Below are 27,949 nucleotides of genomic sequence, written 5' to 3' on the forward strand. Positions count from 1 at the left end.
ATATATATATATATATATATATATATATATATATATATATATATATATATATATTTAAAAGTCACCTTAATTTGGGAACAAATCTTCAAAAAACCGTTCAGTCAAAATGTGTCGGTGCTTTGAAGTCTGTACTAAAAAGCAGAAAACTACTTACAAAACCAATTTCCAAGCAAACTCCAAGCTTTCCTCATTTCCTCCTTCCTTCAAACATGGTTTCTATGATCAATTCAACAAACACAGTTCACTACTAGAATTTCATGGCAAAAATTCCCAAAATGCCAGTCAAATTCAGAACTTCAAAATTTTCTGCTCTTATTCATTCCAAAAAATGGCTGAAGGAAGAGATGGAAGAAGTAAAAGGAAAAAAAGAAACCGTATATGATGGGAAAATCACCCAACAAATCAAATAAATACACCCCCAAATCTTTTTGGGAGCCCTGGAACCAAAATCATCTACAATCAGCACCAACTGCCTCATGGATGGACTTGAAACCATCCCTTTCCAAATATTCGGCCAGTTCAGCCTACAAAACAAATGAAGACCATAACGCGTTAAGAACACTAGACAGAAAAAAGAATCACATAACACTGAGGAATGCATTTGAAATATCGTCTTAAAAGTTTAATCACCTATGCTCATCATGGGTGTTAGAACATGATATACTTGTGAGTCGAAATCATAATAGCTTAAACTTTCAAGTAAATTAGTAACTCAACATGGTATCAGGCATCTGGTTAATTGGAAGTCTCAGGATCAAGTCCTCCATAATTTATTTCTTTGTTTAATCATCTCTAAATTACAAATTTGTGATTTGTATGTTGTCAGTGCCTCCCACATGCAGGTAAAGGCCTAAGGTGAATGTGAACCAAATCCTATTAACTTAGGCTTTTAACTAAATTGGCAGATTTTGAAATCAACTGATGAATTTCACAAAGAAAGCTGCATCTAAGCTTCTGTTCAAATCAATTCTTCGTAAGGTATCTGAAATTCAGAACAAATTTTAAAATGTTGTCTGTATACTAACTGCCTCAGGATAGATAAGGTCTAAAACTTAATATTTCTAATTATTTAGTTTACTTGATTGAAATATTAATATTTTAGCTCATTATGGTTTGGCTTTCCTGGCTAGTAGAAGAACCTTAGCTGACCTCACTCTTGTGTTAGGTATCATCCAACTGATGTCTATATGACAGTGGTAAAGAGTTTCCAATTCCCAACTCAACAAAGCTAAGTTTCTGGATGTAAAAGAATATCCCGTCAATCCCACCTTGGACAGAGAAGATTCCATTGCCACTGGTTATTTTCTCATCACCAGACTCAGCTTTTTTTTTTTTTTTTTTCTTTTGATCAATAAGCAGAAAATTGTATTGCAAAGAAGCACTAAAATAGCGACCCACCGAATTACAGTATAGAGAAACTCACTCCCTTACAAAAGGACCCAAACAACAAGGAAAAAAACAAAAAACCTTTTCCCTCATCGCAAACACACCCAATCTATAAAATCTATTAAGGTCGAAGGACCATCTTTTATCCACAATTTGGTTTCCGACCAAAGTAAATACACAAAAGAAGCTTTCAACCTTTAAATGGACAACACTCCCTTCAAAAGCAATTGTATTCCTAGCCTTCCAAATGACCCAAAACAAGCATAACGGTCCCACTTGCCACGCCACCTTCCTCTTCATACCCACAAAAGATCCCCTCCATCCTAAAAGGGTTTCCTTTACCGAATAAGGAAAAACCCAAGAAACTCCAAAAAAAAAGGAGTAACATCCACACTTCCCTTGTTTTTTCACAATGAAGGAGGAGGTGGTCAATCGACTCCTCACACGTTTGGCACAGAAAACATCTATTTGCCAAAGTCCAACCCCTCTTTTGTAGACGGTCCAAGGTTAGAACTCTTCCCCACGAAGCCTCCCACGCAAAGAAGATTAATTTGGGCTGCACACAAAATTTCCAAATAATCTTCGAAGGGAAAGAGGCAAGAGACACCGGCTGCAAAGCCCTATACAAAGATTTTACCGAAAAAACCCCATCCTTTGAGTCCATCCACCTCACCCTATCCTCCTCATCCACCCTAACCTTCTTCCCATTCAAGCAACAAAGCAACCTTCCCACTTCTTCCAATTCCCAATTATTAAAAGGTCTATTGAAACGAGGAGTCCAACTTCCCCTCCTTTCCCCCTCAGCTGTCCAAACTTCATTTACCCAAGCCTCTTTGGACGTTGCTAGAGCAAATAATGAAGGGAAAACCTCACACAAAGGGGTGGTTCCACACCACTTGTCTTTCCAAAACCTCACCTTCTTACCATCCCCCATTACAAAGCCAAAAGAAGGGGTTACTAGATGTCCCATCTTACTTATAGCTTTCCACAACCCAACTCCATAGGCCTCCCTAGCCTCACAAGATCTCCACCCTCCTCTTTCCTCCTCGTATTTCCTTCTAATCACTTGGTTCCAAAGGGCCTTTCTTTCATTTTCAAAGTGCCAAACCCACTTGCCAAGTAGAACCCTATTGAAAGTCCCAAAACTCTTAACCCCCAACCCTCCTTTACTTTTGTCTACACACACAATTGTCCACCTTACTAAGTATGGTTTTTGCTGAAGAGCCCCACCACTCCACAAAAAATCCCTTTGAATCTGCTCCAATCTCATCCTAACCACCCTAGGCAATTGGAAAATAGACATAAAATAGATCGACAAATTGGACAAGGTACTTCAAATTAAGGTAATCCTCCCCCCTTTTGAGATGTACTGTCGTTTCCACATAACCGAGCTCTTTCAGAATCTTTCTTCTATTCCATCCCAAGCTGCAGTAGATTTAAAAGGAGCACCCAACAACATTCCTAAGTAGGTGGAAGACAATTTTCCCACCTTATAACCGAACTCATCAGCCAACTCTTCCACATTCTCAACTCTACCAACCGGAATCAGTTCACTTTTTTCCAGATTCGCTCTTAACCTTGAAATTGCCTCAAACCACATTAACAACCAGCACAAATACGTCAACTGCTCCTCCTTTGCCTCACAAAAAATCAACGTGTCATTAGCAAACAATAAATGAGAGACCTGGACCCCTTCACCCCTTCTTCCCCGAACGAACAAGGCGTCAAAAAACCTCCAGAAATGACTCTCTTCTGCATACAACTAAAAGCCTCCATCACAACTACGAATAAGTAAAGCGAAAGGGGATCTCCTTACCTTAAACCTCAAGCTCTGGAAAAAACCAGTAGGGCTTCCATTCACCCTAACTAAAAACCTAACAATGGATAAACACCACTTTATCCATCTACACCACCTTTCCCCATCTTCTCCAACACCACTAAAAGAAACGACCAGTCCACATGATCATAGGCTTTCTCAATATCTAATTTGCATAGAATCGCCCCTCTATTGCTTTTCAAAATGGAGTCTATTGCTTCATTAGCAATCAGCACTGCATTCATAATCTGCCGCCTCTCCACAAAAGCATTTTGAGACATTGAGATTACCTTAGCTAACACTCCCTTCATTCTGTTGGCCAGCACCTTAGCTAACCACTTGTACAACCCTCCCATCAAGCTAATTGGCTTAAAATCCTTCAAATCCTCAACCCCTCCTTTCTTAGGAATCAACACTAGAAATGTTGCATTCAGACTTCTAACAAAACTCCCAATCTCATGGAACTATCTGAAGAAATTCATTACCTCCTCCTTTACAAAATCCCAAGAAAACTGCCAGAATGCCATTAAGAAACCGTCAGGGCTTGGCGCTTTCTTTCCGTAAAAACCTGACAGCACTCCAAAAACCTCCTCCTCCGAGAAAGGCTTCTCCAGCCCCTCCACATCCATCTCTTCTAGCCTCTCAAAATTCAAACCATCTATACCGGGCTTCCAATCACCAGGATCTGCCAACGGACCTTGGAATGCTCTACTCACCTCCTCTTTGATTTCACTTTCCTCAGTGAACCACCTCCCATTCACTTTTACTCTAGTTAGATGACTCCTTCTATGAGCACTAGTCATCTAATGAAAAAACCTTGTGTTTCTATCCCCCTCTTTCAGCCAAATTTCCCTAGACTTATGCCTCCACGACACTTCTTCTAAAAGAACCCACTTTTTATACATCTCTCTTACCTCCTTCCTAGCTTCTTCTTCTTCCAAAGACAAAGAGCGAACACTCTCTTCCTTATCCCAAAAATCCATTAAATGTCATGCCTTATGCTTCTTAGAATCAATCTGACCAAAAACCTCTTGATTCCAACTTCTCAGAATCAGTTTTAATGCCTTCAATTTTTCTGACAAAATGAAGTTGGCCGACCCACTAACTTGAATCCCCTCCCACCACTTTCTCAACACCTCTTCAAAGCCCTCCTCCTTCAGCCACATATTCTCAAATCTAAAAGGTGTGGGCCCTCTCCTCATTCCTCCCCCATCAAGAAGAATCGGAGAGTGATCAAAAACCAGCCTAGCTAGAACAACTTGAATGGCCCCCTGAAAATGAACTTCCCAATCTTCAGAAATGAGGAACCGATCAATTCTCGACTTTAACCAATTATTAAGACCTTCACTCCACGTGAACAGCCCCCCTTGAAGAGACAAGTCCCTTAGTTCTAAATCCTCAACCACCTCTGAGAATCTCCTCACTGTCGGGGACAAACGGCCTCCTCTACTACGCTCAAAAGGGAATCTTATCATATTAAAGTCTCCTACTACACACCACGGCTCATTCCACAAACCTCTAATGGCCCCTAGCTCACTCAAAAAATCTCCTCTCCACCTTCACAGTGGACCCATACACTCCTGAAAAAATCCAGCAAAAACCATCCTCACAATTCTTAAAGTGACAAGAGAATGAATATTTACCCACCTCCATCTTCTGCAGCACCCTATTATCCCAGAACACCACAACCGCCCCGCCGCACCCCTTGAATTCAAAGCCCCCCACTCCAAACATCTTCCTACCCCGAGACTTCTCACAACTCCACTAGTCATCTCCTGAGTTTTTGTTTCCTAGAGACACACTAAGTCCACCTTCTAGGTTTTAATCACATCCTTTATCAATTTTCTCGTCTCTATCATTTAGCCCCCTTACATTCCACGAAAGGATTCGAAGCCTCATCTAACACACTACTGATGACCCCAATCCCCTCCTGACCCACTGTAATTTACCGACCATTCAAGTTTCTTCAGCTTGCGGTCAAATCTCGATGGTCTCTGTCCTTTCCTCTTTTTTCCGCTTACCCTCTCAAAACGGTCTCTTCTTTCCCTCATTCTATTAAGAAGTGTTTAAAATCTCACTTTCAAAACCCTTAGTGGGCATTCCCAAACAAAGACAAAACTTCGCCAAACAATTGTACCTCCACGACTCCACATCCTCCCTCTTTTTCAACCCTTTCATCTCTCCCCTCTTTTAATGGGAAAGATCCGCCAACAACTTTCTCACCGAGCCTTTCTTCCGCCGAACACACACTCAGAGGACTTACCGTCAACTCCCCTTCGGTTTCCTTCAAAAAGGCATCAACACCTTGGCTCTCCTCTACCTCAATCAAAGCCCCCTCCACCCCAGAGAAAGAAGAAGAAGAAGAGACTCGTCCCCCCCCCAAATGCAAACAAAAGAAGGCTCAAACAGGGAATACCTGGAAACTTCCTCCAAAAGGCACGCGTCCGCTAGGGAAAACCTTCCTGACGCCCCTTTCTCTACTTCAGAACCATCCCACCGGCCAGAAGCTCTTCTACAAACCACCCTTCTAATCGCAGTCGACAAAACGAAGCCCTAGCCTCTTTTAAAGGTTCATCCAAAAAGGCCCTCTGAGGATTCGAAGCCCAAATAGCTCCAACACTAGTCTGCCCCTCTTTCCAAACCGACTTGGGCCTGCTGTCCACACAGCTCAGCCCATCCCATAGAATGTTTGAAGGGTCGTCACAAGAAGCCCGCTCCACACCTATGCTGGGTTGCCCCTCCTCCCAACATGCCTTGGGCCCGCTTGTCTCCCTTTCTTTCAAAGCCCAACCCATTCTAGAACTAGAAATGATTGCAGGGCCTTCACACTCCAGGCCTAAGTTTCCTTGGGCTTGAACAACCTCACAAACGAGCTTGCAACCAACAAGCCTAGCAGACCCCTCCTTCTCACTTAAGCCCACCCCTCCACTCCCCTTTTCTCCAGCCTCCTTCCCAAAGCCTGAAAATCCATCAGTTGAACCTACCGTCCTGTCTCCATCACCTTTTTCTTCCCGCGCCCCCACCCCCACTAATTTCTTTCTAACTAAACCTGCCCCATCAGCCTCTACTGCATGCCAACTCTCCTTCCCCATACCACCGCTACTCCCCGCGCATGAGCCCACATCCCACTCTTCCCTAACCTTTTCCCCCTCACTCCCTTTCAAGTTCTTCATCGGCACCACTGCAGAGATCCATGGCAGCACCTCCCAGCACAACTGGATTGCATAACAATAAGAATTCACCACTAAATGCATTTTTCCCGGAAAAAATTTCCCCCCATTCTTCACCAAAATTCTGGCCCATTGAAGCTGAGAACAACTTTTTGTTTCATCCACCTCAACAAAACCTCCACAGCAGTCATCAATTCTTTTAAACATCTCTCCACTCCAACAGTGAAGCAGAAGTCCCACCACCCTCACCCAAAATTCTTTTCCTTGGCTTCCTACCTGCAAGCACCCCGCCTCCTCACTCCATCTCTCTAAGTGCAGCACTTTATCCTTAAAGCATCATGTCCCCCTCTTTAACACTCTCTCTGCCTCCTCTTCATCTTCAAACACCAGCAAAAAGAAAGGTCCTCCCAGCTTCAACACTTTCACACTTTTTTTAAGATTCCAGCTGCGCTCCCCCCATTTTCTAAACGAAACCATCTCCGTCTCCACCACCGACCCAGCTTATTAGGTGAGCCAATTCACAAGATGAAACTTATATTATACCAGAGCTGTAAGACAAAGTTGAGAACAAACTACTAGTGGCCCCAAAGGAATTTGATTTAGAATTTCACCCTATGGATCCTAAGATTGGTTCAAGGAGAATCAGAAGAACGAAAATTTCCCAGTTCATAATGGATCTGTCCGTATTTCCATGTCAAAAGTTAACCCAATTAGTTCACCCCTGCAAAGCCACACATCCTCAACAGATAGATTTTGATAACCTACATCCTTAACTCATAGATAATGCACAAAGCTGAAAGTCATCTGCACATAAAAAATAATCAATTATAGAATGACATTTAGGATTACTCACCTTGATCTTATTCATAAGTTAGAAATATGATGCAGATGACTGTAATTGAATTAAATTTCTGGCTTTGCCAACACCAACTACATATCATGCTCGGATTCTCCAACTTCACCTTATGTACCCGTGTCGACATAATTTGCCATAGGTGTGGGCATGGGATCCTAGTCAGATACTTCTAATTTGCTTAAGTTATGGCTGTTTGATTTTGATGTGTATTATTTTTTTTAACTTTCCTAGTGGATTATTACATTGAAAAAAGAGAGAGTTTAAGAATATTAATGGATAAGAAGAAAGATAAAAGATAAAAGAAAAAATAAAGGAAATTCCTCGCAAAGATATCTTACTTTTAATTGGTTTTTCCTTATTCCATTTATAACATCCTGTCCCCATGTCCATATCTAAATTCTGGATCCATTTTATCTGATTCCATGTATCCTAAATTTGGGAGTTCAAAGAATTTGACTCCAAGATATGCACCTGCCCTCAAGTCCAAGCAACATAGCCAACCACTAATAGGGATGGGAGTTGTGAAACTGAAATCAACCCTACAAGATCTAATGAGTACACCCAAGTCCAAACAACATAGCCAACTGCTAATAGGGGTAGGAGTTGTGAAACTGAAATCAACCCTACAAGATCTGATGAGTAGAAACCAACTTTTTATGTTATTCTTATCATGCATGGCAATGAAGGAAAGTCATGGCTGAGAGAGCCATCTTTCATTCAAGTGATTTTGTGTGGCCATATATGATGGAATGAATCCCATATAAAGATTTTTCACCAGGGAACATAACCAAAAAGTTTCTTCACACAAACCCCACAAAGGCAACATGTATACACATATAATAATTAAGTTCTCATAGATTTCCTTGAAACCCCAAAAATTTAGAAAAGCATCAGAGTAAATACCTTTATTTGAGGAATAAGGGCAGGACCCTCATAAGCAAACTGTGTATAAAGCTGAACAAGAGTTGCTCCTGCTCGTATTTTTTTATATGCATCTTCACCACTGAACCAAACATATCAAACAAAGTTCAAAAAAAAAAAAGACTTTAGAAAAGGTGAATATATATATATATACACATATGACCCACAGCTGTCATGATGACAAGGTTGTGCCGATATTTTACCTGCTAATGCCCCCACAGCCTATTAAAGGTATTCTTCCCTGGTAAAAATAATTAAAATTTTGCATCAGGGATTTATGCATGACAATTTAAATTCACTGGAAAAGGAAAGGAACACAAAGATCGAACAATGAGCAATTCTTCAAGCTGATCCAAAGGAAAATGATAAACTAACATCATCACTACAAATACGAACACAACAGCATCTATGTTTAAGGTGACCCTTTGTCACCTTATTTGTCCTGGCATTGAAGACGCTCAGTTGTATTTTAAAAAGAGTAGAGGAAGGCAGTTTCATTTCAAGCTTTAAGGTGGGAGGGAGGGGTGGTAAGGGGATAGAGGTACCCCACCTCTTGTTTGCAGACAACACTCTATTTTTTGTGATACCTGTGAGGAGCAATTGAAGTACTTGAGCTGGTCATTCATATGGTTTGAAGCAGCATGATGTAAGACAACCCTAGGATGGTTGCCTACACTCAAATAGGTCGGCTAGAGTTTTTATTTTTACAGTGTAAGATGAGGAACAAGGAATAAAGTTTATGATAGAGAAAGAAAAAAACAAAAAAACAAAATAGAGAAAAAGACGAAATGACAAAGATGAGATGGAAACCTTGAGTCTTACCAAGGCCTTCTAGGAGTCTCATCTAGAAGAAAATCAATGGAATCTCACCATTGAGGATTACAACACTTGCAATAAAACAACATAATATTATTAACATTAATCAATTCATTCATTTGATTAACATTGATTAGCCTTATTTATAAAATTATCTAAAAAATTCAAAGTCTACTAGGATTCTAATAACTCATTATGATTCTAATTCTAATTGTCTTATAACCTAGTTAGCTAATCCTAATTTAACTCCAACAGATATTAATACTAATTTAATTCTAACTAATACTAATACTAATCCTAATTTAATTCCAAGTAATATTAATCCTACTTTAATTGCAACTAATACAAATTCTCTTTCTTGATGTATATCTTAGAGATCCATCCTCATCACAACATCTGGTTGAAGATTATTTTGGAGAAGAGCGTGTTAATTCTTGTAGGGAAAGTGCCTACTATAAAGGGATTGGCAGCTTTTTTGGGATGTAGGGTGGGGAAACTCCCAACAACCTAACTTAAGACTTCCACTGAGGGCCTCTTTTAAGTTAGTGGCAACTTAGGATGTGGTAGAAAAAAGGTTCCACAAAAGGCTCACTATCAGGATGCATCAATACCTTTCCAAGGTAGGAGGCTTAAATTGATCAAAAGTAATTTCCCAAGCTTACTAAATTTACTTTGTCTTTTTCCTCCTTCCAAAAAAGTCAAGTTTGAGGCTTGAAAGATCCAAAGAGACTTATTTTGGAAGGGGGGAGCCCTTGCAAAAAGCCCCACTTGGTGAAGGTCAATTGTCTACATGGAAAAGAAGAAAGGAGGGTTGGGTATTGGGGACTTATCCATGCTCAATAAATTGTTGCTAGGTAAATGGAAGTGGAGGTTTGCTACTGAAAGGGAGTACTTGTGGAGGCAGGTTATAGGACAGTATAGGGAAGAAGTGGCGCTTGGTGTTGCAGTGTTGTGTGGGAAGACTACATGGTAGGCTTGTTGAAGGCTATTAGTAGTAGGTGATGGAAAAAAAAAAAAGTCAAGTTTTGAAAGGATTTTTGGTGCAGGGACTTTGCCTTGAATGATGCATTCCCCACTTCGTATGCCTTGACCAATTCCAAGGACACTTGGGCGGCAGAGGTACAAGAGGACTTTGAGGGGGATGATCATTAGGGTCCTTGTTTCTAAAGAGAGTTCCATGATTTGGAGTTAGAGGTGGTTGGAGATTTCTTAAGGATCCAAAAGCATCCAGTGATGCAAAACAGTGAGGAAAGGTTGATTTGAAATAACTCAAAAGGAAGGAAAATTTTGTGAAAATTTTCTACACTTTTCTTAAGCCAGAGGAAGAAGGTGATTTCCTTATGGAAGTGGTCTGGAATTCTAGGGTTCCTATGAAAATAGCATTCTTTGCATGGGAGGCTGTGTGAAGGAGTATTTTGACCTTAGATAGGTTGAAAAGGAGAGAATGGTCTTTGGCAAATCGTTGATCTCCACAAATGGAAGAAGAAACAACTAATCACACCCTCCTTCATTGCGTCAAAGGTCTTGTGGAACCTGCTATTTTTGCCTTTTGAAGTGGAATGGGTATTACCAAGGAAGGTTTGTGGGGAAAAACCCAGAGGGAAGTGTGGAGGCAGCCCCACTGTGCTTATTTTGGTCCTTATGGGAAGATGGGAATAGCACGTCTTTTAAAAATCAGGGACAGTTCAAGCAAGCCCTCAAAATGTTGTTTTCATATGCTCCTCTATTGTTCACTGAGAAGTCCATGGATGCAAGCTCCATTTCTATTCTAGATCTAGTTGACTAGTTAGGATCCATATAAAGGAGGGAAGATTTTTTGTTTCTTTCTTCTTTTTTCGCTGTTTTGATGTCCTTGTATACCTCATGTCCCCTGTATTTTGTTGTGCCTTTATTTTATCAGTGTTGTTGATATAATTTTGTTTTCCTGTCAAAAAGGGATTACAAATACAAACAAGACTAATAGAGCCATCCTCTATAGAAACAAAAAACTCAAAAAGGAGAAGTGAATTAACCTGCTCATATATGTACAAAGAACCTCTAAAAGGGCATTAAAATCAACTCATAAGCGTAAACAATACAAGAACTCACAGTATCAGTCCAAGAAAAAAAAGCAACATTTTGGGTACTTAATGTGCGAATGAATGTTGCTGATAAACAAGCCTATGGGTACTTGATGTTAAAATGACTGATGCTATAAACAAGCCACTTTTCAAAGCTGTGTATACTCAATGATAAATGCGCCGACCTTGGTGAAAAATCCATGCATTCAGATGACTAATGTCAATAGGCTATCCGCCATGTGGCAATAACTGACACACGGCAATAAAGAAAATGAGAAGCGACATAGAAATATGAGCTTGCAGTTCAATTAGCAAAGCTATTAAAGTGGGGCCTATCAGACACCATGCATGGAATAAGTGTGCCCACTAGGTACAAGGTATACAATGTGGCCAACAACCTCTTTATCCTTACACCACTGCTTGATGCCTGCCCAGATCTACTGCAATGACTGAGAAGTCCTAAAATCTTCTAGACATGATAGCAAGTTTTCTTGGTTGTGGTTCTGTGACAGACAACCTCAATCCATTGAGATTGGCTTCAGGTTGTTGGCATGATAGCAAAAGCAAGGACTGACTGGACTGGCTAAGTGTCCCATCTCATAGCCAAGGTAGGCCACCTTATTGCTTCAGTCTTTTAAGGGGAGTCCAGGAGCAACTTGGATATAACTCAAAAGTAGAACCAAGGCCACATGTCCAAACTCAAACTCAGTTCTGTTATTTTTCATTTTTTGTGTACTTTTTGTGATAATTAAAAAAAAAAGAGTAAATTTCACTCACTTACTTGAGGTTTAAGCGAAATATACTTAACAACCATAAGTTTGAAATTTCATCAAATACCTCTGTTATTTTAAATAAAAGGGTGGTGAGTGAAAATAACAATGAAAAGGGGAGGGGAGATATTTGATCAGATTTCAAACTCATGGTGGCTAGGTGTATTTAGCCCCAACTTCAGGGGATTTGAATGAAATAAACCCTTGAAAAAAATTAAAATTAAAATCAAATTCTGATAATAGTATTGCATGTAGTCATTATTATAAGGTACATTATATGTTACTAAAACAACACAAAAACATCAATATCTAAAAAAAAAAGGGAAAGAAAAAAATTCAAGGCATATCTATTCAAGTCCTGAAATGACACAACTCATCAAAATTCTAAATCATGAAGCAGCCTTTTGAAAGGAATAAAAATTATAGAGAATGAACAAAGAAAACAAATTATGACAATTCATTTACTGACAGATAATGCTTGTGAGAATTTTGGGAAAACCTTTTATAATGCAGGCATCCAATCCTAACCAAAAAAAAAGTAGCCTATGTTTATTACAGGACAATTGATGAATACGAGAAGTGCTGTAGCTGAAAAGAATAGCCAACATACCCGTGTCAAAACATACATCTCCTTCAACATATTGGTTGAGAGATTAAAGAGAGGCTTTCCACTTAAGCCACCTGATTCCTCAGCCACAGGGTTTTGCCTGACAGAATCTGGTCTTGAAATGGTGGTATTGGATATGATCTAGACAAAAAAAAATGTAAAAACACAAATAAATTGCATTTTAATAATACTTCTGTGGAACAACTGGAATCTGTACAAGCTGATAAAATCTTTGCTGGACAAAAATGGACTAAGGTTACTTCTCACACTGGTAAAAATGCCATGAACAGATTTAGAATATAGAGTGTACATCTAACAAGACATCAAGAATCCTAAGCACCAAATGGTTCTAATCAAAGCTACAGAGCGTAAATAGTCTAGGTTTGTGGAAAAAAATACCAATCCATCCAAGCGAAGAGCAAGAGAAACCTACAAACACAGCAAAGAAAGTATAACTACTTTGTATGCGGAAGTGAAATATCTATATGTGTGTGTATGTGTGTGTATGTATGTGTGAGTGTGTGTGTGTGACGAAGCACAAGCTTATGCATACCGCCGCAATATCTTCAAGGTCCTCTTTAGACAAGTCTGGAGCAATTTTCACAAGCAATGGAGGTGGGCCCTCCTCACCCCATTGCATTTCATCACGAGCACCTTGAACCTTGATGGAAACAAAAGATCTAAATTCAATATCAGAATATGATCAAATGGATAAACAGAACATTAATTTTCTGCCTGCGGCAAAATACCTTCTTAACCAGGTCCTTCAATTGTTTTCTTCCCTGAAGCTTCCGCAATCCAGGGGTATTGGGTGATGAAACATTGATAACCTACGAAAAAGTACCACATAAAATTGTAAGATTAGTAGAAAAAGAATTACTATACATCAGGCATATAAAAAATAAAAAATACTAAAAATATTAAGATCATGCAAATGGTAGGAGAAATTGTTCAGAGAAATAACATTTAAAAGAGATGCAAGAATATGGACAATCCACTTCATGATTAGTGGCTCTAGCAACTAGACAGCACTCAACCTCCATCACAGACAAATAAATGGAAATTTCTCAAAGGAGATGGGAAATCTTCCAAAATCCTGAAAAAGTTGGATCTATTAATAGTAGTTAAAGAATCTCCCTCCAACTATAATCTATTCCAACACAAAATGACAAACTTCTCTGATGCCTTTAAGATGGACTAAGATCCGAAGTCATAGAAATCATAAACAACCAGCATACAAAAAAACCCACAATATAGCCTCATGGTCTGATGTAGGACAACCCTAGGATTGTTGCTTGCAATCAAATAGTTGGGCTATGGTTCTTACTTTTTAGGGTTTAAGGAAAGGAACGAGGAATAAACTTTATAGTAAAGAAAAATAAAAATAAAAAATATAGAAAAAGACAATACGAAGAAGAAGAGATAGAAACATTTAAGTCTCACTAAAGCCTTCTAGGAGTCTCACTTAGAAGAAAATCAATGGCGTCTCACTATTAAGAATTAAAACACCTAAAAAAAACAATAATAATATTAATAATAATAATATTTAATCACCAATCAATTACTTTGGTTTACATCAACTAGCCTTATTTATAAGTTTCTCTAAGAAATTCAAAGTCTATTAGGATTCTAATAACCTATTATGACCATAATTCTAATTCTCCTATAAATTAATTAGCTACTCTTAATTTTACTCAAATAAACACTAATTTTAATTTAATTCCAACTAAAACTAATGTCCATCCTCATCAACCCCCCCAAATTGAAAAAAAAATTGACCTTAAGTCTTAGTGATTTTCCATGATCAAAACTAAAATCCTGAGCAATATCTTCCAACCTTTTTCCCACCCTTTTTTTCTTCATCAACTCTACACCACGTTAAGATAAGATCTCTAGAACTTCTTCAATTTCATGCAAGACAACTACCAAATTTTGAAAGACTCTCCAATGTTGTGAAACAAATTGATAGTTCACAAAATAATTGTGTATTATCAACAAGCTTATGGTAAGTTATATGTCACGAATAGGAGGAAGTTGATTAGATAATTCTACAATCCACAAGTCATCAAGAATATTACGTACTTCTATTGGATATTCCTTCGCTTTTTAAATTCATCCACTTTTCGAGCCATTAGAGCAAAAATAATTTTTGTTGCCATGCTCTCCTTTTCAAATTGACGCATAGTAAGCACCTTTTTTGGTTATGCCCCCTCCAGCTTCTTAATTAGGAAGACTTCTTTCATTAGATAAAGGATCTTACACACATTGTGTATGAGTACATATATTTTTGTAGCCATCATTTGAACCCTTCTATCAAAAAGTCAAGGTCTTCCAAGCAAGATATAACTTACTTTTATTGGTAAAACCTCACACCATACTAACTCTTCAAAGTCATTACCAAAAGAGAATGTGACCAAGCAATGAAGACTTGTCGAAATAGAGGTGTCGTTAACCCATGCTACTCAACATGGATTTGGATGTTTCTCTATTTTAAGGTTTAGCTTCTCAACAAGCTCTTGCAAAGCCATGTTCAAACTACTACTTCCATAAATGATCATGGTAAATAACCTCCCTTGACAAGAGATATGTGTATGGAAAATGTCGGTCCCTTGTTAATCTTCTTCTCTTTTCACCTTTTAGACAGCTAACAAAGGTCATACTAAAAGACAATGGTTTTCCGTTATACCATCATAGTAATCACATTCTTCACTAAATTCATCTTATTGCAGATCTCTTCTTCCTTTGGATAACTCTCCAATTCAAAATTTGGTTCTTCAACACAAAAGTGTAAACCTTTGCTTGGGCATACAAAAACATAATGACCATGTCCACTACACTTAAAGCATAAAGGAGTTATGCCTACCTATTTATCTCCAATCCTAATTGAAGTTTTACCCTAATTAGCATCTCTATTAGGCACATTCGAAGCTTGTTGATAGTTGTCCTCGCCATCTACATGGTTAGAAGTTTGGAATTTTCTTGTGCTTAATGGTTTGCTTGTTGTTTGGTTGGAGAAAATGCTCCTAATTTGTGAGCTTGGACGTTTAGAACCTCGAGAGCCCTTCTTCTATTTTAAGGTCTAGTTGATATATATATATATTGTTGAGTTGTAAATAGAATAGGAGAATTATTTTCCTATTATGTTAGTTTCCTATTTCTGTAAATAGATAGTTTTATGATTTAGGAATAAGTTAGTTTCCTGTTATGTCTCTTGTTTCCTATTTCTTCTCTTGTAATCTCCTATATAAACTATGTATAGTCAATCTAATAGACAGAACTTATTATTTTTCATCTCATATTTCGTGTCATGGTATCAAAGCTGTAGGTTTTTAAGACTTGGGCATCATTCTGACCTTCATCGCCATTTTTCTGGCCCTCATAGCTGGATTTTTTTTTTTATTCACGTGTTCTTTACAAACCTACTGGAACTTGTTCAATAGTGAAGAAATGGAGAAGCTGAGAAGCTTGTTGGGATCTCTTGACAAACCTACTAGAACTTGTTCTTTGGCTCTTTCAAGTACACCTTCACTCTCTTTTTGCATAAATGTCTCACACAGGGTTTATGATGACTCTTGGATAATAGACTCTGGTGCCACAGATCATATGACCTTCAAATCTCAACTTTTCCATACCTATATCCCAAGCCCAAATAACAAGAAAATTGCAGTGGTCAATGGCTCTTGAGCTACCGTTGCAGGTTTCGGAGACATACATCACACCTACTCTTATTCTTAAAAATGTCCTCTATGTACCAAAATTGTCGGCCAACCTTGTTTCCATTCAAAAGCTTACCCATGATCTTAAATGTTATGTTATTTTTTTCCCTTCTTATTGTGTTTTTCAAGAACAAGGCTCGAGAAGGAGGATTGGACTTGCAAAGGAAAGGAGCGGTCTTTACCACCTTGAATCATCTTAGAAAACTAGTAATAATTTGGCGTTGTCTTTTCTCAGTTCCTCAAATAAAGATACCATTTGGTTGTATCACCTACGTCTAGGTCATCTATCTTTTAGGGTTTTAAATGTCATGTTTCCTCATTTGTTCCAAGGATTAAATATTTCTGAGTTTCATTGCGAAACTTGTGAATTGGCAAAACATACTCGTGTATCTTTTCCTATTAGCAATAAAAGAAGTTCTCATCCTTTTCATTTTATTCATAGTGACATATGGGGTCCTTCGACTATACCTAATGTTTCTAGGGCTCATTGGTTTGTATCCTTAATCGATGACTGCACTCGGGTTACATGGATCTTTCTTCTTAAAGAAAAATCTGATGTTAGCATTATTATACCTAATTTCCACTCAATGGTAAAAAACCAATTTGGGGTTAAAATAAAAGGCTTTAGAACAGACAATACTAGAGATTACTTCAACCAGATTTTGTCACCCTATTTTTAATCACAGGGCATTCTCCATGACTCATCATGTGTTAACACACCCCAACAAAATGGAGTAACCGAGAGGAAAAATGGGCATTTACTCAACACAACCCAAGCCTTACTCTTTCAAGGGAATGTTCCTAAGTCTTATTGGGGGGAAGCTGTTCTTACTGCCACATACATGACAAATAGAATTCCCTCACAAGTGTTAGACAACAAAAGCCCTATAGAGATACTTAAGAGTTTCTATCCACACTTCAAAACCTCAAATGGGCTCACTCCTAAGGTATTTGGGTGCACTGCATTTGTTCATGTTCACAACCAACATAGAGACAAGCTAGACCCCCAAGCCATAAAATGTGTCTTCCTTGGTTACTCATCCACTCAAAAAGGATACAAGTGTTACAATCCCTCAGCCAGAAAATTTTACATCTCTGCAGATGTCACCTTCACAGAAAATAAACCTTTTTTCCTCAAGTCCTCTCTTCAAGGGGAGATTTCAATTATGGAAGATAGTCCTTGTGAGTCCTTTGAACCTCTTGATCTTCCTCATGTCTCAACCCATGGTGATGAAGAACCTGAGTCATCTAAGTCAATCTCACCTGAGTCACCCAATTTTACCATTGAACCCGTGTCATCCCTTGTTCCAGCCAGTGTCACTGGCAATTTTCCACAGTTTCCTAAGGTGTATTCAAGGGAAAAAGTCATTCCAGAACAAAAGCATGTCCAAGAATCAAACTCAGACCTTGGGAATGAAATCACAGTAAGATCAGACCCACCTTTACATACACAACCTGGTGAAACTTTCACTGACTCAACAGACAACCTAGACCTAAACCTTCCCATTGTTGTCAAAAAAGGCACTAGAAAATGCACTAACCGACCACTCTATCCACTATCACACTATGTGTCTCTTAAGCACCTACCACCAGCCCACAAGAATTTTATTGTGAGTCTAAACACCACTATCATCCCTAACAATGTTTCTGAGGCATTGACAAAAAGGGAATGGAAGGATACTATGAGAGAGGAGATGAGTGCATTAGAAAAGAATAAAACATGGGAGATTGTTGAAAGACCGAAAGGGAAAAACATTGTTGATTGCAAGTGGATTTTCACACTGAAATATAAAGTTGATGGATCTCTTGAGAGACATAAAGCAAGATTGGTAGCCAAAGGGTACACTCAAACTTATGGAGTTGATTATCAAGAGACTTTTGCTCCAATTGCAAAAATGAATATTGTAAGAATCCTGTTGTCACTAGCTGCCCACTACAATTGGCAACTCCTACAGTATGATGTTAAGAATGCATTTCTTCATGGTGATTTAGATGAAGAGATTTACATGAACATCCCACTGGGATTTGAGGGAAACACAGGTAACAAGGTGTGCAAGCTGAAAAAGGCCCTTTATGGGCCAAAACAATCTCCTAAGGCTTGGTTTGGGAGATTTGCAAAAGTCATGAAAGAGTCTAGGTACAAACAAAGCCAAGGTGACCACACTCTCTTCTTTAAACACTCAGTTGCAGGGGGGGTAACTGCTTTTCTAGTCTATGTTGACGACATCATAGTGACTGGAAATGATGAGAGAAAAAAGCATGAAGTGAAGCAGACATTAGCAACAGAGTTTGAGATAAAGGAACTAGGGAAACTGAAGTACTTCCTCGGTATTGAGGTGGCATATTCCACACAAGGGATCTTCATCTCTCAACAAAAGTATATGATTGATTTATTGGCAGAAACAGAGAAGATTAGGTGTAAACTAGTCTCTACCCCAATGGATCCAAACCACAAGTTGGGAGAAGCTAAAGAAGAACCAGTGGTGGATAAAAGAATGTACCAAAGGTTGGTTGATAGGCTCATATACCTTGCTCACACTCGGCCAGACATTGCCTACTCGGTGAGCGTGATCAATCAATTCATGCATGATTCAAGAGAACCTCATCTTCAAGTTGCTTACAGGGTGCTGCATTACTTGAAAGGCAACCCCGGGAAAGGAATTTTGTTCAAGAAGAACAATACTCTTGCTCTAGAAGCATACACCGACGCTAACTATGCAGGTTCCCTAGTGGATCGAAGATCAACTACAAGGTATTGTACTTTTCTTGGAGGTAATCTGCTAACATGGAGAAGTAAAAAAGCAGAATGTGGTAGTAAGGTCGTCTGCAAAATCAGAATTTAGGGTCATTGCTCAAGGGTTGTGTGAACTACTTTGGCTAAAGATTATTCTAGATGATTTGAGAATCAAGTGGGATGGTCCTATGAAGCTCTATTGTGACAACAAGTCAGCTATCAATATTGCTCATAACCCTATACAACACAATAGGACAAAACATATTGAGATTGATAGGCATTTCATCAAAGAAAAATTGGAGGAAGGAGTAATGTGTATGTCATATGTTCCATCAGAACATCAATTAGCTAATATCCTAACAAAATGGCTAAACAATTCAATGTTTCACGATCTTGTATTCAAGCTGGGAATGGAAGACATCTATTCCTCGGCTTGAGGGGGAGTGTTGAGTTGTAAATAGAATAGGAGAATTATTTTCCTATTATGTTAGTTTCCTATTTCTGTAAATAGATAATTTTATTAGTTTTCTATTTCTGTAAATAGATAGTTTTATGATTTAGGAATAAGTTAGTTTAGGAATAAGTTAGTTTCCTATTATGTCTCTTGTTTCCTATTTCTTCTCTTGTAATCTCCTATATAAACTGTGTATAGTCAATCTAATAGACCAAACTTATTATTTTTCATCCCATATTTCGTGTCATATATCTTAGCATCATCCACAATATAAGTGTGTGCAACTATCATCTCGAACTAAATCTCCATTCAAAATCCAATTTTACAATAGACTACAAGTTGAGCATCACTTTTCCGCACTTGCTTCTGAATGCTTCCCTACATTCTTCAATTGACTTAGTACCTTGTTTAAGGGGAAAAAATTTTGTGTACATGAATTGTTCATAGTCAGTGGGAAAAAAGTGCTCCATCTTCAACGTCATCTCATCCCATGTGTCTATAGGTGGTTGTCTAGTTCTATAAAGCTGATTCTTAATATTATGCCACCACAAATGCGTTGCTCCTTTCAACTTTGTCTTCACAAAATGAACTTTTCTACTTTCAAACATAGCATAGCAATCAAAGTAATCTTTCATTGACACAATCCAATCAAGAAAAGCTATTGGACTTAATTTTCCATAAAATTCAGAATTTTTTAAGGCATACATTTTTTGTCACATCATTATCTTGCTCAAAGATTTTGCCCTTTGTTTGATTTTCGTTCATAAAATTGCCTTGTTCGTCACATAATCTACAAGGTGATTGTCCAAATTGATGGATGGAAGTCTCATCTTCAATTGGGCGATTTTCTCAAGTCTTTTCTAATAACTTCATGATCTCATCAAGTTTGCTATTTAGTTGTATTATAATAGCATCTTGATGGGATTGTTGTGTGGAAAAAATTTCCTATAAGCATGTTGTAAAAGCATCTTGATTGTTAGAAGTATTTTTTGAACTCATGCTTGCATAAGTTGCTCCGCTCCTCAATTGCATACACCTTCAGGCCAAGAACTTTTGCCCTAATATCAAAACTGATGTAGGACAACCCTAGGATGGTTGCCTACAATCAAAGAAGTGGGCTAAGGTTCTTATTTTTTAGGGTTTAAAGAGAGGAATAAAGGATAACGTTTGTAGTAGAGAAAAATAAAAATAAAAAACATAGAGAAAAAAAAAATACAAAGAAGAAGAAATAGAAACTTTAGAGTCTCACTAACGCTTTCTAAGAGTTTCACCTAGAACAAAATCAATGGAGCCTCACCATTGAGAATTGCAACACTTGCGAAAAAACTAATATTATTTAATTACCAATCAACTACTTGGTTTACATCAATTAGCCTTTAACCTATTATGACTCTAATCCTAATTCTCCTATAACTTAATTAGCTACGCCTAATTTTACTCCAATAAATGCTAATCTTAATTTAATTCCAAACTAATGTCCATCTTTACCATGGTCTCTTAAGATTCTATGTCAATTTAGCACAGGATTTCCTTAGGAGTGGCGGTCAAAACATAACTTTGTCAACCTCAAACAGATAATGGAAACCACCACTCCACTTGCTTTAAGCACACACTCCTTTCCTCTTAATCTTAAAAAGGCACCAAATGGATTCAAGTTCCCTCCAAGTGCCCAAAAAGATCACACACCTAGACACACCGGTATCCTAATTCTGGCAACATAGTTCCAACACATAGACAAAATCAATATGAGGCAATCACTAGATACTTAAACCCCCCCTCCCCGCTATCACCGATCAACCACCAAGAAAAAAGGAAAACAAAAATTCACAAGAGACCTTGCATGAAACACCCAACTAAAGGGTTCAAAAGTACCTATATTAGATTTCTTTTAAATATAGGAAACATGAAATAGTATTAAGGTACAGAAGAAAGCCCAAAAAGAAGATATTCTTCAAAGAAAGATAAATAGAAGAATCCAGCATTCATACATAGAACACAACAGAAAAGCACAACCTCAAACCTACGAACCTCAAGGAGTGTTGAAGTCCCTGAAACTTCTTTAGATAAAGTGACTTCTCTATTGCAAGATTCCCAGCTTATCTAGGCCACCAACAACAAGGGGAAAATGCAACCTTACCCAAATCAAGGATCAGATCCATCTAAAGAATGTATGTCCAAGAATCTCCACATCATACTAACACCTACAAATCACCATAAATGGATCCGTTTTCCCCATCCAAGGGGTATCATAAAAACCTTTAACTAAGGCTGATTTTACTTTAACAGCAAACCTACTCCCAATCATCTAAAAGAAGGCCCAAAAAAGATCACCCTTATGATCTATCCAATTAACAAGAATTTCCCAATCAACATACATCAAAATTAACCCCAAGACAAGCTGAAGGGGGCAATAAATTACACCCAACATCCCCTTCTTTGATTGGCTCAGAAACAACCTTTCAATCCATGATAATCATACTGATGGTGAAGCTAGCAAACTCTTTAGCAACAGACCTAATTAGTTCTCAAAAAATCAATTTTGCCCCACAGCCCATTGCTATGTCTCTGCTTTCTTTAGATATCCCATGGATTTGTCCTAGACATCCTTACCAATAGGAATATTCTCTGATAATATACATACAGGTATATATCTATGTAAGAACATTCTCCACCAAAGCTCAAATGAAATAGAAAGATAAAAACAAGAGATACTTTGCACTCTCCCCATTTTATTACTGAGTACATTAATCAGGGCAGAAGATACTTTGTAAGCTCCCTGAATGAAGCATGTCTTCCAACCAGATGTTGATAGAAGCATGCATGCCTTAAAACCTTCCTCTCTTTCCCACAACCTGATCTCCCAAAAACCCCAATTTTATTGTGGACTATTTGTCCTCCTTGATCTTGTGGTCTAGGGACAAAAGAGACATATGTCAATTAAAAGTGAGTTATCTACATTGGAACCTAGCACCAGTAAGTTAGTCATGAATGATAAAACCAACTCCAATATCATTCAGAAAAAATTAAAAAAAAAAAAAAAAAAATCAGAGTGACTTTTGAGTAGGATCAGATTAACAGTAGCATGTCATCTTGTTTTTATGTTTTAAGACCTTTAAATACAGAAAAGTGTTATATACACTGCAACTTTAGCAATCAAGATACATGTGCAAACAAGGGAGTGCATCCATCAAGTTGCAAGCGAGCAGAACAAACAAATTTTCCATGTCCAAAATCAAAGAACTGAAGTCCACTATCTTTGTTGCATGCAGGAAATCCTAAGACTAACATTAAAGTGAACTGAAGAAAGAAAAAATTTCTACCAAGTAATCAGCATACTGGGATAATGAATGAACCCCTTGTACATAATCTGCAGCAGCATCTTCACTTGTCTTATTCTTTCCAAGGTTGACCCCAAGAATGCCAGGACCAGCTTTTCCTCCATGTTTGACTTCATCCTTGGAGGAAGATGAAGTGCTTGAAGTTTCAGCCAACTTCCTCTTACCATGCTGAATACCCAATCGTTTTGCAACAGCAAAAATTCCTTCACTGTTGAAGCCACAGCGGTTTATGATAGCACTGACCACAAAAACAAGCAGTTTGACAGCCCATAAATCAGAGAAGGAAACTTTGAGAGGTAGGAAGCAATCATAAACAGAAACTTGATAAGTTGGAGCACCTTCAACAATGTCCCTATGTTAATAGCAACTTGATTCAACAAGACAGTGCATCATTTCATCTTTTTTAGTTTGTAAGACAAACTAAGTTGTAATTTAAATCAAAAATATGATAGCATACATTCTTACCCTTCATGACGCAGTCTGAATATACGAGGCTTTGGATTACCCTCCTGTGGAACAGGGGTAACAGAACCAACCTCTACAAAGCCAAAACCTAACCCAAGTAACCCTTCCACAGCCTCAGCATTTTTATCAAAACCTGCAGCAAGGCCTACAGGGTTGGAGAACTTTCTTCCCCAAACTTCCAGTCCCAATATTGATGGATCAGGCCTTTTCTCTCTAGGAACCAAACCACGAGCAGCAGCTGAGACAGCTAGCCTGTGAGCAACTTCTGCATCCAGAAGGGCAAAGAATGGATTCACAAGTTTTGTTGCCGAGAAAAGCCAGCCACTGCAACAAAGTTTATTACCAAAGGTTACACATCAATTTCAAAAGTCAAATCACAAATAGATTCATTTCATGAAATAACCTAATTTAGAATTTTACTTCTCAGATTAAGAAGGCTTAAATTGAAATACAGACAAAAGTTCTTTTAAGGTGTCAACTTTAAGTTTAAAACAGATATATACATAGTTTTTAAAAACTTAAGAAACAATGATACATACATTTTATATAGAAATCAATACATATTTCAATCCATATCTTTTTTTAAATGTATCTTATAATACATATACAATACACGATACGTGATATTACAATACAACGATAAATACATCTTTAACTATTTTCTATAATTTTAAAAAAAATCAAATTAAATTTTTAAAAAAATCAAATTAAATTTTTTTGTTAAAAGAATTTATTATATTAATTGTTTAAAATATACCAAAGGATTAAAAATTGATCATTAAAAGGAGAAATAAGTAAACAGTCAAATGTTATATTAGAACAAGTTTACTTTTAAAATGAATATTAGAAATTTTCATTTCAATAGTTTGAATGTTGACAATGAAAATGATGGTGATTAGTGAATAAAATTTTTTACTTAGTATATTAGCTTTATTAAATTTCTTTTTTTGGTGAAAAAAGAATGATGACAAACCTGAAAAGTTGGAACTTTGAAGATGACACATAAAGATATGCGTGTGCATATATATATATATATATATATATATATTGACAACACAATAAGTGCATATGTCTAGTTAGAATTTGGAACTAAAAATCATAGCTAAAAATTTTGAAGTTTATTTGTGTGGATTATGTGATGAATCTATATATTAAAGTCATATTTTCTTAATTTGAACTTATCAAAACTTAACATTCAATGTTTTCATATGATATGACATAGTTTAATTCTTTAGATCCTACAATCTTCCATAAAATTGGTTATATTAACAGTGGCGAAGCCAACAAATGGCTTGAGGGGAGCAAATGTAGCTATTAATTTTAGGAGCAAAAAAATGAACAAAAAGTATTTGTAGTCTAGTGTTAACAAAAAGGATTCTTTACCAATTCATGAGAAAGGGTTCAAATCCCTCTATATTAATTTTGTTTTTTAAATTTTCCCTCTAGGGTGGAAAACGATCTCCCACAATGTAAATGGAGCCTGGCTCTCTTCTTGGACAGCCTACTGATTTCATAGTGAGCCAAGAGGCACATCCAAGTAAATGAGCATCCTACATTTGTAGGGAGATCCAGTATCCTCTGGATCGAATGGTAATACTTCCATGTCATCATTTGAATTAAATACATGGAATATTTTTTGTCTTAAGGATGAATCACTTATAAGGATAAGGACGGACTTCAACATTTCGGTGTTTTAGCATAAATTGGCAATTTCAATTTTGCCTATCAAGGTTGATATGCAAATAGATTCCTTTCTTTTTTTTCTTTTTTGTTTTAATAAAAAATTCTTATAAAATGTTTTAGAAGTTTTTTCTAAAATATTCCTCTTCAATCAACATATACTCCAGGTTTCAAGGAAGGTACTATGACAGGCATTCAGTACAAACTATATTGGTTTAAAATTACTAATTATGTGCTGTATTAATATTTTCCATAACATCATGGCTAACATTGCATGCATGTATCTGTCTCTGTGCCTGCATCCTATTGGAATTCCACCATCATAGTAGAGGAATAAAACAAAAGATCAATGAGAAGCAGACAAAAGAATCTTCAGTGATTCTGATCAAAGTGTATCATTTGGAGATCCAATGTAAATACCAGAAAGTTGCTTCATCCACGGTACTCACATAAGCTCCTCCTGCTATGAGTAGGCCAATAGCAGCTCCTGTGAATAACCTCCCCTGCAGTTCAAGAAACAGCATTTACAATCAAACCAGATTCCAGCACATGTAGTATTACTGGTGTTTTAAACATCGCCCCAAACTAAACAGAAAAAAAGGAGAATGAAAGAAGCAAGCAAACTATAAAATTTAAGCCCACATTCCTCCAATATAATGTGCACTGAAGATCATTTCAAGGCAAGAAAATTAGGACATTTAATGTAGAATTCATTCATGGTTGACATGTCAAACGGAATGCTAAAAAGTAGTACATTTTCCTCGTCTTATTCAAGATTGGTTGTTGCTTTAGCTAAAATATTTAGGTGCAATACTTAATAAAGCATGGAATGATGCTCTACTAGGTGTTGTCCCAGTTGGATGCATTGTACTACAACATAACTTAAAAAAGATCCATACAAGGATCAAAAGAAAGCACCACATCCACATTAAATAGAGAACAAAATCTTCTTAAGTTTCAATTTTTTGATAAGTTAAATCTTCTTAAGTTTCAATTTCACTCCCAAAAGACCCTTTTGCAGTTTTGTGCCCGAAAACTTTTTTCTAAGTGATGCCTTACTTGGCTCAAGAAGTTAAATAAGTCTACTAACATTATCTTAGACACTGCAACTCACTTAAGGAACTTAAACCACCAAATCTACATTAATTAATAGGGATGGCAAAGGGCAGGTTTCTCCAGGGGCATCCTTACTCTGGCCAGTCAGCTGAAAGAAACTAGTGACAAAACTTAACGGTCCTCTTCCAATTCCATATTATAGAGGACCTCATACAACAGATGGGGATCTACAGAATTTCAAAATATATTAAACTATTTAAAGAATATATAACATGGATACAAATCATTTTTTTCTTTAACAGGCCACATGGCTACAAGCAATAGGACCTGCCACTATTGAGATTCCAATTGAATTCCACAAAGTTCAAACAATAAATAACAAATTCAGAAAGACTAACGCTATATTTGGCTCCAAAACAGTATTAAGGAAAGAAAAAAAGTCTTTAAGGAAAATGATATTCTCATATTTGGTTTTATTATAGAAAATACAAAAGAAAATCAAATGTAATTTAGAAAAGTTAAAAACTTATGAATTTTGACATTATTTAATCTTTATATATAGAAGAGTTAAAATATATGAAACAAGTTTGAAGTAGCATATAAAAATAATTTATTTAATTTACATCTCTTTTATATTTTCCTTCACTTTTTCTTTCTGTGTACTTTTCCTCTCTAGTTTCTTTCTCTTGCATTTTTCCTCAAATTTTCTGAAACCAAACATAGCCTAAAATAACAATAAATAAAATCGTTGGAGACTACATAACCATAGATCCTACCCAAACTGTCAATGAAAATTATAAGAGAACCAATACCAATAAATATATAGAGCAATCTTATCATGTTACAAGGATTTTAGAACATGCTTATCCAAATATAACACATGCACTTAATTTTGCAAATGTTTACTCATAATCCCATCATGTCTTCAAGAAATAACTTGGTGAAACCCATTCATAATTTGTAAATTCTACATACACTGATAAGTGACTTGCAAACCAAATATCCAGGATAAAAACAAAACCAAAAAACAACAAAAGAATATAATAGAGCAAAAAGAAACCCAATAGCAAACATATATATAGGGGTTAAAGACAGTTTTGCAATGTGTGAACCATATGTACATTATCAATACCATTCCCATTTTTCAACACATAAGCAGTACTTATCAATGCAATATGTTATCTACATAGCAATGGAATTTACAAACTGCTTCTCCGCTTGAACACGATAAATTCCCTTAACTTTGAAATATTTAACTTGCAATGCTGAGTTGTTGGAAAAAGCAAATTCCTCTAACCCATCCTAAAACAAAGAATTTTTCATAAATGTTTAATAGGCAAATTTGAGATAGCAAAAAAGGAACGCAAAACAAGTACACTTGATGTGTACAAACACCACACGACAACAAAAGAAAACAATAGGATTAGATGAAATCCCAAAAGGAAAAAAAAAAAAAAAAAACACTCCCAACGTGTGTATGTATAGAGAGAGAGAGAGAGAGAGAGTACTTTCTTGGAAGAATGGGGGATCTTCTTGGGCGGAGGAGCGGTAGGAGTTTGGGCAGCAGAAGACCAGTGCCGGGTGGCTCCAAAACCGCCCGATTTCACCTTATTATACAGATAATCTCTCCATATTTTGCTCGAAACCCTAACCGCCATCAAAGCTCCCTCCCTTTTTTCCTTCTGTTAACCCTATAGAAACCTTCCCAAAAACTCACCAAATTCTCCAAAAAGTTTCAATTTTTATTAAATATCAAGCAAAAAAGGAAGAGAGAGAGATAGGAGATAGGTTCCCCGATGACTCGGGAGACAGAAAGAGAGGTGAGGAGAGGTTTTAGGCTTTTTAGGAAAAGCAGAGATTCTCCAGACCCAAGAGAAAGGGAGAGAGGGAGCGAGAGTGAGTGGGAGGTGTAGGCGAGCCGTCTCTGCAGCCCTCATTTCTCGCGCCTTTATATGAGATGCCGGGTCGGATGCATCTCTCTAACGCTAGTTTCTCGGGCCTCCGCATGTGTTTTTAGGTTTGTGTCGGGTGGGATCGAATGGGATTATAGTGCCCTACCAAAACGAGACCATTTTGAATTTCACGAAACACTCAACTTCATCTA

At 37.3% G+C, this 27,949-nt stretch overlaps 1 protein-coding gene across 1 annotated transcript; it reads right to left on the bottom strand.

Annotated features, from left to right (window-relative positions):
* Window positions 1-162: 162 nt before the first annotated feature.
* LOC117923919 (dihydroorotate dehydrogenase (quinone), mitochondrial) lies at window positions 163-27,926 on the bottom strand. Its single transcript, XM_034842408.1, has 11 exons — window positions 27,354-27,926; window positions 25,210-25,292; window positions 23,110-23,433; window positions 22,627-22,882; window positions 13,152-13,232; window positions 12,956-13,063; window positions 12,802-12,831; window positions 12,406-12,543; window positions 8,353-8,390; window positions 8,132-8,231; window positions 163-524 (listed from the first exon to the last, which is right to left on the bottom strand). The coding sequence occupies exons 1-11, from the start codon at window positions 27,501-27,503 to the stop codon at window positions 450-452; spliced, it is 1,383 nt and encodes a 460-aa protein (XP_034698299.1). The 5' UTR covers window positions 27,504-27,926; the 3' UTR covers window positions 163-449.
* Between the last annotated feature and the right edge of the window lie 23 nt (window positions 27,927-27,949).

Source organism: Vitis riparia, chromosome 10, assembly GCF_004353265.1.
Source record: "Vitis riparia cultivar Riparia Gloire de Montpellier isolate 1030 chromosome 10, EGFV_Vit.rip_1.0, whole genome shotgun sequence".
NCBI lineage: Eukaryota > Viridiplantae > Streptophyta > Magnoliopsida > Vitales > Vitaceae > Vitis > Vitis riparia.

Coding starts and splice junctions, on each gene's coding strand:
- LOC117923919 (XM_034842408.1), bottom strand. CDS start 27,503: ATGGCGGTTAGGGTTTCGAGCAAAATATGGAGAGATTATCTGTATAAT. Junction 22,883..23,109: donor TTCAGACTGCGTCATGAAGG/GTAAGAATGTAT, acceptor TTTTGTGGTCAG/TGCTATCATAAACCGCTGTG. Junction 12,832..12,955: donor ACCTTGAAGATATTGCGGCG/GTATGCATAAGC, acceptor CTGTGTTTGTAG/GTTTCTCTTGCTCTTCGCTT.